Raw genomic sequence first — 12,936 nt, forward strand, 5'->3', positions numbered from 1 at the left:
TTGTTGCTAATGTCCTCAGCACCCATAGCCCACTATGTACCACTCACAACTCCCCTCTATGACTCACTGGACCCGAGTTATCTCTCCCCATTTTAAACCTTTCCCTCATGAATCCACCCCAAATTCCTCACCAGATTTTCTACTCAGCTCTCATCCTGATCCTTCTTCTGACTGAAACCCTCCTGTCTTTTCTCCCCCCATTGTCTCCCCCATCTGATCTTTGCACCATACAATCCAGCCTAATGCTATCCTCCTCCTCCCCCACCTGTGATCTCTTACAATTTCTCTTCCCTGTCACAATGCTGACTCCCCAATCTCTCTCTCTCTCCATGAGCTTCATTGATGCACAATGGTGGTAGCTGGAGGATAGGGTTTTGTGAGTTTTCTTGTGCAAGGCCACTTCTCCTGTGCCTAGTGCTTTGCATGCAGTAGAATATCCCAGTCGGGGATCCTGCACAACACAGAAACACTACAATTTCAGGTCCAACATCTGCTCAGAGATCTAAATACACTACCCCAGCATGAATTGGCCAAACAAACTAATTACAGAAATACTTCCATTATGAGAGTGGCAAAAACAAAAGGTCAAGGAAAGCACCTGATTGGTCTGAAAGAAAAATCATAAGGTGATGTACCAGCAAGAAGAAAGGATGACAAGTGGTATAATCAACCCATCATCTTCAATTGGGTCAAGTAATAAGTTAGAAAAGTTTGTGAGGCTGATTAAAAAGAAAAGAACTTTAGTTCATCAAGTTAAATTAAATGGCAGTGGCATTGGTGTGTGTAGGTGGATAAAAGTGAATATTCAGCAGATGAACAAACTGACCACAGCACTGGAGGGAGGTGGGCAAGCGAAGGAGGAGAGGGAGTGAAAATGAATGTGCTGGTGATAAGGGACACTGTGGTCAGGGTGATGCACACTGTTCTCAGCAGCTGTGATTAGCAGTGGCAAAGATTTTATTGCATGCCAGTTGCTAGGATTTAAGAGGGATAGGATTCAGTTATTTAGAGAAGGTACCAGTGACATGGATGAGACTAGGAATGACACAGAATCTGAGGACTAACATTGAAATTAAAACACTGAACAACAGGGCTAAAATCTCTGGATTGTTATCTGAGCCACTTGAAGATTCGCAGGGAGTGAAACTGATGACATATGTAGCTGAAGTTGGGGGCCCAAGTTATAACGTATGGCACACTGGCACCACCACCGGGGAAAGAGGGGATAATTTTGAGAGGATGGACTCCACTGAGATCGCGAGCGACCAGTATCCTGGCAAATTAAAAAAACTCGGCAGACGGGCATTCAGATTAGGGAATGGTGGGGTGGGATAGGGGGATTCAGGAAAGGATCAATTCCAGACCATGTTAAGAGACGACTGTTAAGACTGGGTTAAAAAAAAATCAGAGGGGGTCAGGAATGGACACACAACCTAACAAGGTCATCGGGTATCAAGAAGAAATAGAAAAATGTTAAAGGCATGACATCTGAATTAGTAAATCAGTCAAAACAAGAGAGGATGGAAATAAGTTTATGATCCAACAGCTATTAGAGAAGTGTGGTTATGGAATGATCAAGGTTGGGAACTTAACATTTCAGGGCAACTGAATTTTAGATAAGATAGACATAAGGAATGAGGCGAGAGGTCTAATAAAAAAAAAGTGGGATTTGGACAGCAGAGAGAAATAGAAAATGATAATTTTGAATTAAATTCTGTGAATGAGATAACCTGGGAAGATTAAATGTGTATAGCAGTTACAATAAATATATTTAGATACTAGACAGGTAGTACAGAACTGGGCAATCTTCATTCGAAGGAGATTAAGAGATTAGTGAGGAGACCTCTGCCGAAGCCAAATCTGGTGCTCGGGCACGAGTATTAACAAACGTGTCAAGATTTTCAGCAGAGATGAGGAGGAAGTAACTGTAAAGACAAGTGGTGTTTGATAGACAAGTCACATTAGTGCTCACTGCTGGCTGCTGAACAAAGTTGATACTTACCTTGTGCAATAGCTGAGCAGGAGCTTGTGGGGGAGGAAAGGGGGCCGCTCTTACCAGTGAGGTCCTGGCATTGATACGACTTGCTGTTGTGGTGGAATTATGTGGGGGTGAAAGCTTGAGGGAAGAGAAGGAACAGAATGGGGAAACACTCCCTGAGCCAGGTCCAGCTGCTGCTGGATCATGTGGATTGTCCACAGAAATGATGGGAAATGTCCATAACTTTGTCCTCCACACTTTACTCCAAGCTGACTACCAATCATCCCTTCTGGACTCGTGCATTTGTGTTGATCTCGAGAGGTTGCTCATAATTATCCAGAACATGACAGCAGATAAATGTCAACAACACACACACACAAAGTGCTGGAGGAACTCAGCAGGTCAGGCAGCTTCTATGGAGGGAAATGAACAGTCCATATTTCGGGCCAAGACCCTTCACCAGGACTGGAAAGAAAGAGGATAGAAGCGAGAATAAAAGGGTGGGGGGAGGGGGAGGGGGAGGAGCACGAGCTGGAAAGTGATAGGCTGAGAGAGGGAAAGTAGGTAAGTGGGGGTATGAGTGGGAATGATGTGAGAAGCTGGGAGGTGATAGGTGGAAGTGGCAAAGTGCTGAAGAAGATGGAACCTGAGATAAATGTCAACATTGCCCCACCAAATTTGGACCATGCAATTTGAAGTACAATTCATGGCTTGATTCTGGCCAACAGGCAACACTAAATGACGTGAAGTTGAGGGTGACAGTAGACATATTGTTGTTAGAATATATGTGAAGCTTTATCCAAAACTTTAGGTAGTGTAAAGGAAAGGTGGAAGCCAAGATTAGATCTTGGGTCATTCCTTAGATGACAATGAGGCAGGAGGAGAAGCAAGAGTATTTCCTTGAAAGTGGAACACGAAAGCAGCAATGGATTTGGTTTAAGTGGTCAACTGTGTAAAACACAGGAGAGAGTTTGAGTCAGGAGGAAAGCATGGAGGATATGCAACAGTTGAATTCATGGATTTTAAGACAGTACTGTCAGCACTTGAAGTGATTTTAGCCAAAGATTTTAAAAGAGATAAAATCATTTGAAAGGTAAGATTCGGGATGGCACACTATCTGAAAAAGGTCAAGAGGAAGGAATGGATATGGTAGCCTACCAGGAGAGGAGAGGATAAATTGGGTTAAATTCCAAACCAGAAATAGAGCATTTTCAATTTTATTTACCTTGATTTCATCACCAATGCTTTTTCTTTCCAGGAGAATTTCATTGAATTTCCGATGTGCTAAACTTTGCTTAATAAAAGTCTGTACTAGCAATGATAACGAGTCAGGGGTATTGGTGACACTTGTTAACGAGAGGGAGGCATTTTCCACCCGATAATAGCAGAATGCATTCACTTCAGCAGTCACCATGTCCTTGGATATCACCTGTAAAATAAATGCCAGTATCTTTCTGTTACTGCTGCTTTACAGTGGAATCTGCTGAACATTAACTGAACCCCAAATGGATCTAGTCAAATCTTGATCAATGCAACAGCTCTACATTTAGAGTCTGCTTTTAATGAATCATAAGATTACTGGGAAATTCCCAGGTTTGATCCAACTTTGACTCTAGCAGATTCCAGTTTGATTCTTAGTCATTCTTTCAATGCAAGTGAAAGATAATTTGTGCTTCTGCTAATATTGTATTTCAAAAATTTTATAAGATACAACTTGTTTAATTGCACTAGTGTTCCAATTAAGCACTGTAGTTTGTGACGATTGTTCAACTGTAATTTGCTTCATAACAGAAGAACTTCTGGTGTCATGGAGTCTCAGAATGATACAGCACAGAAATGGGCCCTACTGTCCACTCTTCGGGAGAAGCAGCTATATTCAAGGGTAATAAGTGTAGGAGCCATTTAATGAGAACTAAAATGTTTTGAAATGTAACCTGCAAGTTTTAATCAGTCTTCAAATTATAAAGACGGTTGCGCAAAACAAATGTGAAGAGAGTAAGCTGCTGGTTCTCAGCGGGAAGCCAATTCAGGGATAAAGTTTTGGAAACCGGCGTAACCATAAGACATTCTCATACAGACAAAAGAATTATGTTAATTGAACTACATTGAACCAGGCATCAGACATCTCAAGCCAAGATATTTTGCATATTTGTGACAGAGATCAAGGGAGTTCCAAATTGTCCATTTTGCCACCTAACATGACCATCCATTTGGATGACCTTGTCCCAACAAAGATGCTTAAATATTTGAAGTTGGTCTTGGCAGTTAAGATGTGCTCCCATTTGTAATTCTATGGAGCCATCTGTCTACATGCAAAATATTAAACTATGCACTTGTAACTATTGAAATTGTATCAAATTACTTGCTGTCATCTTTATTTATATTAAAACTTGATGTACTTGGCATTCAGAGAGATTCTACCAGGAGGTTCTCCCACCCAGTCCCTCTTGTGTACCTGCTTGTTCTGAATAAAGACCTGTTACATTTATGGCTCCAGTCTCTGTGTGGCTCATTTATAGTCACAACATCCACCACGTCCATGTTGACCATCAAGTACCAATCTACATTAATTCCATCCAGGAGCACTTGGTCCATAGCCTTCTAGGTGTTGGAAATGCAAGTGCTCATCCAGATACTTCCCAAATGTTGTAAAAGTACCTGCCTTCACTACATATTCAGGCAGTGCATTCTAGATTCCAATCACCCCTGGGTGAAAATGTTCTTCCTCAGATCTCCCCTAAACCTTTACCTTACACCTATGTCCTCTAGTTCTAGCTAGCTCTGCAATGGGGAGGAGTTTCCTACTTTCTACTCTATCCCCCTTATAATCTGGTATCCCTCAGTCAAGTCCCTCCGCTCCAAGAAAACAAAGCCAGCCTATCCAGTCTCTCATAACTAAAACGATGTAGCTCAGGCAACATCTCTGCACCCTCTCTAGTGAAATCACATCTTTCCTATAGTTTGGCTACCAGAACAGTACTCCAACTGTGGCAATCAACATTTTATAAAGTTGTACCATAACCTCCCCGCTCTTGTACTCTAGGCAAGTATCCAATATGCCTTCTTTACCACCTTATCTCCCTGTTCTACTACCTTCAGGGATTCAAGGAGGTCCTTCTGTTCCTCAATACTCCCTAAAGCACCTACCATTGATTGTTCTTCTCCAAGTAGTCCTCCCCAAGAGCAGTACCTTATAGTTATAAGGATTAAATTCAACTGTCCAGTCTAGTATTCTCCCTGTCCCTTGTAAGAGTACAAGAATATTTCTGTACCATTTAGACAATGTAATGGCCTTCAGAAATCAGGAACTTACTGATTTCCTTTCAGTACACTTAATGTTCCTTTTTCAACCAGCTGCACTGTCAAATTGTTCCGGATGTTGCTAACATTTCAAAAGAAATAAGTGGCTTGGTTCCATGTCGTTCCTTGGGCCTTTGATAATTCACAATATTTTAAGAACTTATTGACTTTGACACACTTACTTCATGAAATGGAATCCCCAAGGTTTTCACACGCATATCCACTTTGTGGTAAGTGTCCAGAAATGGCACAAAAAAGAAAAGACCTGTAATTAAACCATTGAATATATTAAACTTTAATCATATCAATACATCAGCACTTTTTGCAAACCCAAAGGAATATTGTGAAACATCTTAGAATAAGTGTACTGATCCACTCCTTGATAAGGTGCCATCTTCAAAAAAAAAACTTGTGGGTTAAAGATATATCTATAACAATATTGCAGTAAAAATCCAGTCTCCACTTCCGTTACGATCCCAGCAAGAGACTGCACTTAACATTTGGGAATTTAACCTCAAATATCAGTCATTGAGAAACGTAGAAGAGACATTATAGTTTCCTTTTGCATTGTTTCACCTTCAGTTCCCTGAATTCAGGGATGGTCATCCGTATTGTGGATTGTCCCATTGTATCATTTCTAAACTAGGAGTAATATCATTTGAAACAAATCCATACAATAATTGGATTTGTTTAAAATAAGATCACTGCCAGCCTTCTCTGCCCATTCGATATCCTAGTAGCGACATACAGCCCAAGTTATCAGCAAACAGCATCCTGGCAGACATCAAAAGCTCTGAATGATAATGCCACATTGGAATAGGTTTATTATTGTCACGTACCAAGTACAGTGAAAAACTTGTCTTACATACTGTTCATACAGATCAATTCATTACACTGCATTGAGGTAGTACAAGGTATAACAATACATAATAGTGTCACAGCTACAGAGAAATTGCAGGCAGACAATAAGGTGCAAGGTCATAACAAGGTAGATTGTGAGGTCACGAGTCCATCTTATCGTACAAGGGAACTAGGGTAGTACATCCTACGGATTCTCAGTTTCACACACTTCACTAGTCCTAATTCAGTTCTTTCTAGTTACAGTGCAAGGAATTAACCTTTAGCAGAGTTTATTAAATATTTGCTTCTGAATGTTAAGCACCTTTGGGAATTAGTGCCCAGCCCCACTCATCACAGTGATATTTGCAGTTTTGAAAACAAGTAACATTGACAAAATGCTTCATTTCCATATTACTTAGAAACAAATGTGCTTGATACAATTGACAAGTATGGCTGACATTAATATGCGACCAACCTAACACATCGCTTTGAGTATGGACAACTACCTGGCCCCCTGGCTCTCCCTGGCAGCAGTCGTCCCAATCTGAATATCACGGCACGTTCATGTTCTTGTACTACCTGCACCACAAAAGACAGTGTTAGTTGCAACGAGAACGTTAGTTGCTTACATGTAATTCAGCCATTTCTTGTTCAACAAATCACTATATTTGCACAATATTCATATTCTTTTAGATACCGATTCCCTTCTGCTGCATTTCTGCTTTTATCTCAATTTTCCTTTTTCTGAGATACAAATATTTTTCATGTTTTACATTCCATGGAGGAGAGAAATTACTGGGCCTTTCTCGATTTAGATAAGCAACCTATTAGTTAAGTCAACTTCTAATACCTAATTAAAAACTCTGTACCCACTGAACCAATTCTCCAAAAAATTCAGTTTGATGCTTTGTGAAAGCAATGTACTTACTTTAATACAGAACCAGACAGAGACTGGGAACAGGAGAACCACCAACAGCAAACAGATGAATGTGAGAATACACTCACAGATCCCTGGACTTCGGTTCTTCATACCTGATTAAAAAGACCAGACCAGATTATTGGATGCACGAAAACCAGACCCACATTAAGCATTAGCCAAAAGCTATCTGCCAGGTTTACTATACAATGAATTCTTTTCCACTCAATTTTTTTCTTTCTTGACCTTAGGCACCATAACATTAAAAGACATTTGGACAGGTACATTGATAGGAAAGGTTTAGGGGGATATGGGCCAAACACAGGCAAATGGGACTAGTGCAGTTAGGCAACTTGGTCAGCATGGATGAGTTGGGCCGAAGGGCCTGTTTTCCGTGCTATACAACTCTATGACTATTATTAACGTGCCTGTTTTTGATGAAGTGGGGCACTAATTTTGTGCTGTCATTTACATGATTGCAACTTGCAGCCAACACAAACTGTACTGTTTATTAACCTATTGCTTCAGTTGGGTGCATATATTTTCAGTAGCTGGAATACAAAAAAAACGCTTGCACAACTTACAGCTCATCAATACCACTTTAAAGGGGAGATGCATTGTCTTGTAGCAGGTGCTGGAAGGTATTCTGGAAAATATTTTGACCTCGGAGATATTCAAGAATGATATGACATGAGGAAGAACAGGTTCTACAGTTTTCCAGTGTTGCACTGGGACACCTTGTGCAGGTGGTGGTGAGCAGGGAAGATGCTCTGTCCCATCAGGGTTGGAGGCAAGGGGCAGTGCAGCAAGCCCTCCCACAGCACTGGCAATGGGAGTGGGTAGCTCTGATGCCCAAGGATCCAGAACCATTGCTGCAAGGAACAGGGCTCTCAAACATCAGGGGAGTATTCCACAGACTAGGCAAACAACAGCTGGGTGGGAGGGAGCAGCCTTTGGAGTCCAAGCATCAAGGAATCCAGTCAAACACAGACAAGAAAACTTCCTCCTGATTAAACACACACACACACACACACACACACACACACACACACACACACACACACACACACACACACACACACACACACACACACACACACACACACACACACACACAGAGTCTTTCCTCAGCTCAACAACATTTGGAAGAAACACCAAAAATCATAAGAGGCCAGAATATATTCTGGATGAGGACTTCAACGTCGATCACTAAGACCGGCTTGGTATCGCCAGCAGTGATTAAGCTGGCTGGGTCTGCAGAAGGTTGTGAGAGAACCAACATGAGGTATCGACCTGCTTGACCTCATTTTCACCATGATCACAACAATATTATATCCATTTATATCAATGTGTGTGGCCAATCTGTCTACTTTATTGAGCATACTTTGTGCATTGAGACACAATGCATTTATGCTTGCCTTTCTTAATGTTCTTAGTCATCTTTGCATTATTTCACACCAAGGCCCTTGATTTCCATGCCTTCCCCTTTTGCCACTTTGTTTCCGTCTTTCACTTCTATTCAATTGACTCCACTTGATAACAAGAAATTGCTGACAGCACTAGATACAGCAAAGACTATTGGACCAGATAACATTCCAACAGTAGTACTGAAGAACTGCACTGCAGAGATAGCTTGAAGTGAGACAGTGACATAGGATCATAATAAGGATTAAATAACATTCATGAGTTAGTAGTGTGGACCTGCTGTCAGGCCAAGACATAGGGTTTGGAAGAGCCAAACTAGCAGAGCAGCCGAGAAAGAGATAAAGGCTCCTCCAGGAACGTGGTTAGGAGCTAGTGGATGTGTTCCCAGGACAGATTGGACAGCACAGTGTATGCATATATGTACTTGTGCTTCTGATGCAACAGTTTGTGGTGCTGGCTCATAGCTCCGGGGATCTAGGTTTGACCATGACCTCAAATGCCACTTGTGCAGAGTTAGTATGATCTTGCTGTGACCACATGGGTTTCTTCTGGGTGCTCCGTTCTCTCCCACATTCTAAAGACATGTTGGTACGTTTATTGGTTACTTAATTTACCCCTCAGTGTCGGTTAATTGCATTGTCTGCAAATGACTGTGCAACATTCAATCCTATTTTCAACGCCTCAGCAAGTGAAGCAGACCCTGCCTGCATGCAGAAAGCCCCAGATAACATTCAGACACAGACTGAAAAGTGGCCAGTACATGAGTGCTAGATAATGACATCTTCACCATGTACAAGTATGGCCACATATTCTTGACATTCAATGGCATCACAATTGCCAGGTCCACCATCATCAATATCCAGGGGTCACCATTGACAAGAAACTCAATTGGACTACCCACGTTAGAAGCTGGGTATCCATTGATAATTGACTTTCCTCTTGATGCTCCAAAGCCTTTCCACTGTAACAAGCACAAGTCAGGAGTACAATGGAGTACTCTCCACTTGCCTGGATGCTCCAACAATACTCAAGAAAGTTGACACGATCAGGACAAAGCAGCCGATGTGATTGAAACCTGTCCACCACCCTAAACATTCATTCCCTCCACCACCAGTGCAGTAGCTGCAGTGCTTACCGTCAATTTGAGTTACAGAATTATCCAGAATGGAAAAAGGCCCTTTGGCCCAACTCGTCCATACCGACCTGGGGGACTTCCTGAGCTGGTCACATTAGCCTGTATTTGGCCCAAGTCCCTCTAAACCTTTCCTAGCCATGAAATTGACCAAGTGTCTTTTAAGCAGTGTAATTGTACCCTCCTCAACCACTTCCTCTGGCAACTCGTTCCATGAACCCATCATGGAACGAGTTGCCAGAGCCCGTGCGGAAAAACTTGCCCCTCAGTCCCCTTTAAGTCTCTCCCCTCTCACCTTAAGCCTATGCCCTCTAGTTTTAGACTCCCCTACCCTGGGAAAAAGGCCAACCAGCTCGGATGCTGACACAGTGTGCAACTTAGACATTACCTCTGAGGCATGTCCCGCACACAGTGAATCACTGTGAATCACTTGGCTTGTAGCCAAGCTGGGAACAAGAGTAGCACAAGGAGAATCTGCTGCAGATTCTGATGGAGCAGCCTCTAGAAGTAGTCTGATGAATATGCACAATGAAATATTAAGTGTACGGGCAAGCCTGATGATAAGCCTACGTGCAGTGTTGAGGTTAGTATTGCACACCTCCAGCTCCAATCTTGCACAGGTCATTGTGTAGAGCAGAGAGAAAATCTTTTCCAGCAAGGAAGAAGTGAGCAATTCCATTAGCAACCGTAGTGCAGAGTCTCTTGACCAAGGTTATCAGGGAATGTCTCACTGAAGCACAAGTGTAAGCCACCAAAATCTGGGCTTTATGGTGGATGCTCAGGCTTCTGCCTAACAAACTCTGCTAGTTGCCATTACCAGCACTCAAAAGGACACCTCAACAGTCTGTGCTTTAACTGTTAGCACTGTCTGAGGGAGCAGCCATAAAGCACGTGTCGACTGCTCTCTATGATTCCACCACTGCCACTGCACCAGATGTTCCTTCGGTGGAGGGGATAGGGGATAAGTAGAAGCGGGAAGAGAATTAAGAGCGACAGGAGGAAAAAAAACCTTTTTAACATGTGTGCAGTTGTGGTGGAGAGAGGTTCTATTCAAGAGAGAACTGGAAAAATATATGGTGAAGAAAAAAGTTGCAAAGCTACAGAGAAAAGGCCAGAGGATCTGAGAGTTGCTCTGGTCAAGACATGATGAGCTGAATGGCCACCCTCAGCCCTATGATTCTATATTGGTCACTGTATTGGAAACGGGCTGAGCAATGAGCATGGACCTGAATAAGTAGCTATTTTTTCCCACCGTAGCTTTGCCAACAAACATGCACTTATCAATGCTCTACATGGCAGAAATCTGCAACCACTGACTGATAATCAGTTTTAGGTAGATTCTAAGCAGTTAGCCATTGGCTGATTGTATGTCGAATTATATTTTAGACTTCACATTCAGTTTCTCTGTTTGACCCTACTGTTCAATTATTCACTGTTCTTTTCTTAAATGCATTTATACAAGTAGCTAAAGTGCATTCATTACCTTCTGAAAGTAATTAGAACAAGAGGGCAAGGAATGGCAGTTTCTTTCCTGGTGCCATCAAACAACTGCTGTGAGTAAAGACAAGAGTAGGGGATTCTGGGTTAACAGCTAATACACTCAAAAAACTGATTGAACACATCTGTGCTAAATAGAAGATTATTGCTTTAGCCTGGTGTGAAAAGTCCCCAGCAAAATGGAAAGATTGGGGAGGACTGGAAAGCTTGACAAAAAGGAGGCAAAGATCAGAAGTAGAAGAGGAAGGGCTTGTTGACAGAAGGTGTTTCTACGAGTTCTGAGGGCAGGTAACGAAAAATAGAAAAATTAAATTTAAATAAACATTCTTTGTGAGCCAGACTGTTCAGTATTATGAAGAGTAGCCAAACCTATACATTTGTGCAATTTTATAAGAATTACCTTTTACCAAAAGGGACCTTTTTAGCTGTTGAATGAAGATACAGATCATCCAAGGCTGGGGAGATGCAGCATTTAAGAAAAATGACTCTGTGTTGGCCATATTGATTCAAATTTGACTCTAATATTCACCTTATGTTCTTATAGTGAAATGGACAAAAAGAACAAGCATCTTTTCGTAAAGAAAAGGGCAAAAACAAAATCTGGCTTTAACCCAATAATATTTTAGTTATTTTTAAACACGTGATGTATTGTTCTCCCCCCACAGCTTCCTCCTCTCTCTCCCTTACCTTCCTCTGGTGCTTCCATTTCTATTAGGGCAATGGGCCCCTCCTCACTCTCTTCAGAGCTCAGCACATCATCCACATCCACGATCGTGTAGCCTGTTACCTTGCCATCAGCACTGAGGGAGCAATCTGGCCGCGTTGTCCCATTTCTCCCCGTTTTCTTCTTCAAGTCCTCTCTTGCACCCTTTCTCATTGGGGTACACTTGGCCTCATTTGTGCTCCTGCTGCTTCGAATCCCATGGTTGCGAATACCTTTCTCCCCAGTGGAAGAACCCACTCGTCTTTTTGGCAAATTCTTTGAAGAATGGGATATAGTCCTGGAAATTTTCTCCATCCTCTTTGCTGAGCTGCTGGTTGAAACCTCACTGTATACAAAGTATCCTTCCTATTTATACCCGAGGTCTCTGCAATTTTCATAGGCATCTCAGACTCTCCTTCATGAACCAGCAAGATGTCAAGAGTCATATTTGATTAATTAAATACCCAATCTGGTGTTTTACTAAGCATTTTATTGACGTAAAGGGAGTGACTGCTTCTCCAGATTTAATTAGAGTTTCCCTTCTGAGATGGTGAACCCCCACTGTTGCCCTGACACTGTGCTGAATAACAAAAGCAATCATAGATACTTGTGCTACAGTACTAGCTAGAACGTAAACCTGAAAGTGGGCATATGAGCAGAGCTACTGGCTTTTCTTGTTGCAATGTTGCCCCTTAACTCCAACGAAGATCCAGCAGGACTGGAGCTAATCTTCAGACCCAATGGGAAACTGTTCAACCTATGACTGCATTCCAGTACCAAGGCCACCTTAACCTCAAGTAATCCAGATGCAGAATGCACATGCTCAGAGGCTGACCTCCAAGCCATCATCACCTTGTTCTCTGAAGAATCTGAGAGAATGGGCCTCGTACTCAACACTTGCAACACAAAGGACCTCCACCAATCTGTCCCCACGACGTAACACTCCAATAAAAAAAAGCTTCGTGGCAAGGCCCCAGAAAATGTGGACCACTTCCCCTATCTGGGCAGCCACTTCATGGCAAAAGCTTAATTCAATGATGAAATTCACCGTTGCCATCATAGTCTTGGCTGACAGAGGAAAAAGGTATTTGAAGATCAAAACCTCAGACCAGGCACAGAATTTAAAGGCTACCAGGCAAAATGAG

The 12,936-nt window shown here is 42.2% G+C and overlaps 1 protein-coding gene across 1 annotated transcript in view; it reads right to left on the bottom strand.

Moving 5' to 3' along the window:
* nphs2 (NPHS2 stomatin family member, podocin) overlaps nt 1-12,106 on the bottom strand; it is a 30,867-nt gene extending 18,761 nt beyond the window's left edge. Inside the window, exons 1-5 of the mRNA XM_052010731.1 lie at nt 11,776-12,106; nt 7,047-7,150; nt 6,625-6,697; nt 5,461-5,543; nt 3,204-3,407 (exon numbers count right to left, since the gene is read on the bottom strand). Of these exons, the coding sequence (XP_051866691.1) occupies nt 3,204-3,407; nt 5,461-5,543; nt 6,625-6,697; nt 7,047-7,150; nt 11,776-12,106 (795 nt within the window). The remainder of the gene's footprint in view (nt 1-3,203; nt 3,408-5,460; nt 5,544-6,624; nt 6,698-7,046; nt 7,151-11,775) is intronic.
* Nucleotides 12,107-12,936: the final 830 nt, after the last annotated feature.

Source organism: Pristis pectinata, chromosome 3 (assembly GCF_009764475.1).
Source record: "Pristis pectinata isolate sPriPec2 chromosome 3, sPriPec2.1.pri, whole genome shotgun sequence".
In the NCBI taxonomy this organism is placed as follows: domain Eukaryota; kingdom Metazoa; phylum Chordata; class Chondrichthyes; order Rhinopristiformes; family Pristidae; genus Pristis; species Pristis pectinata.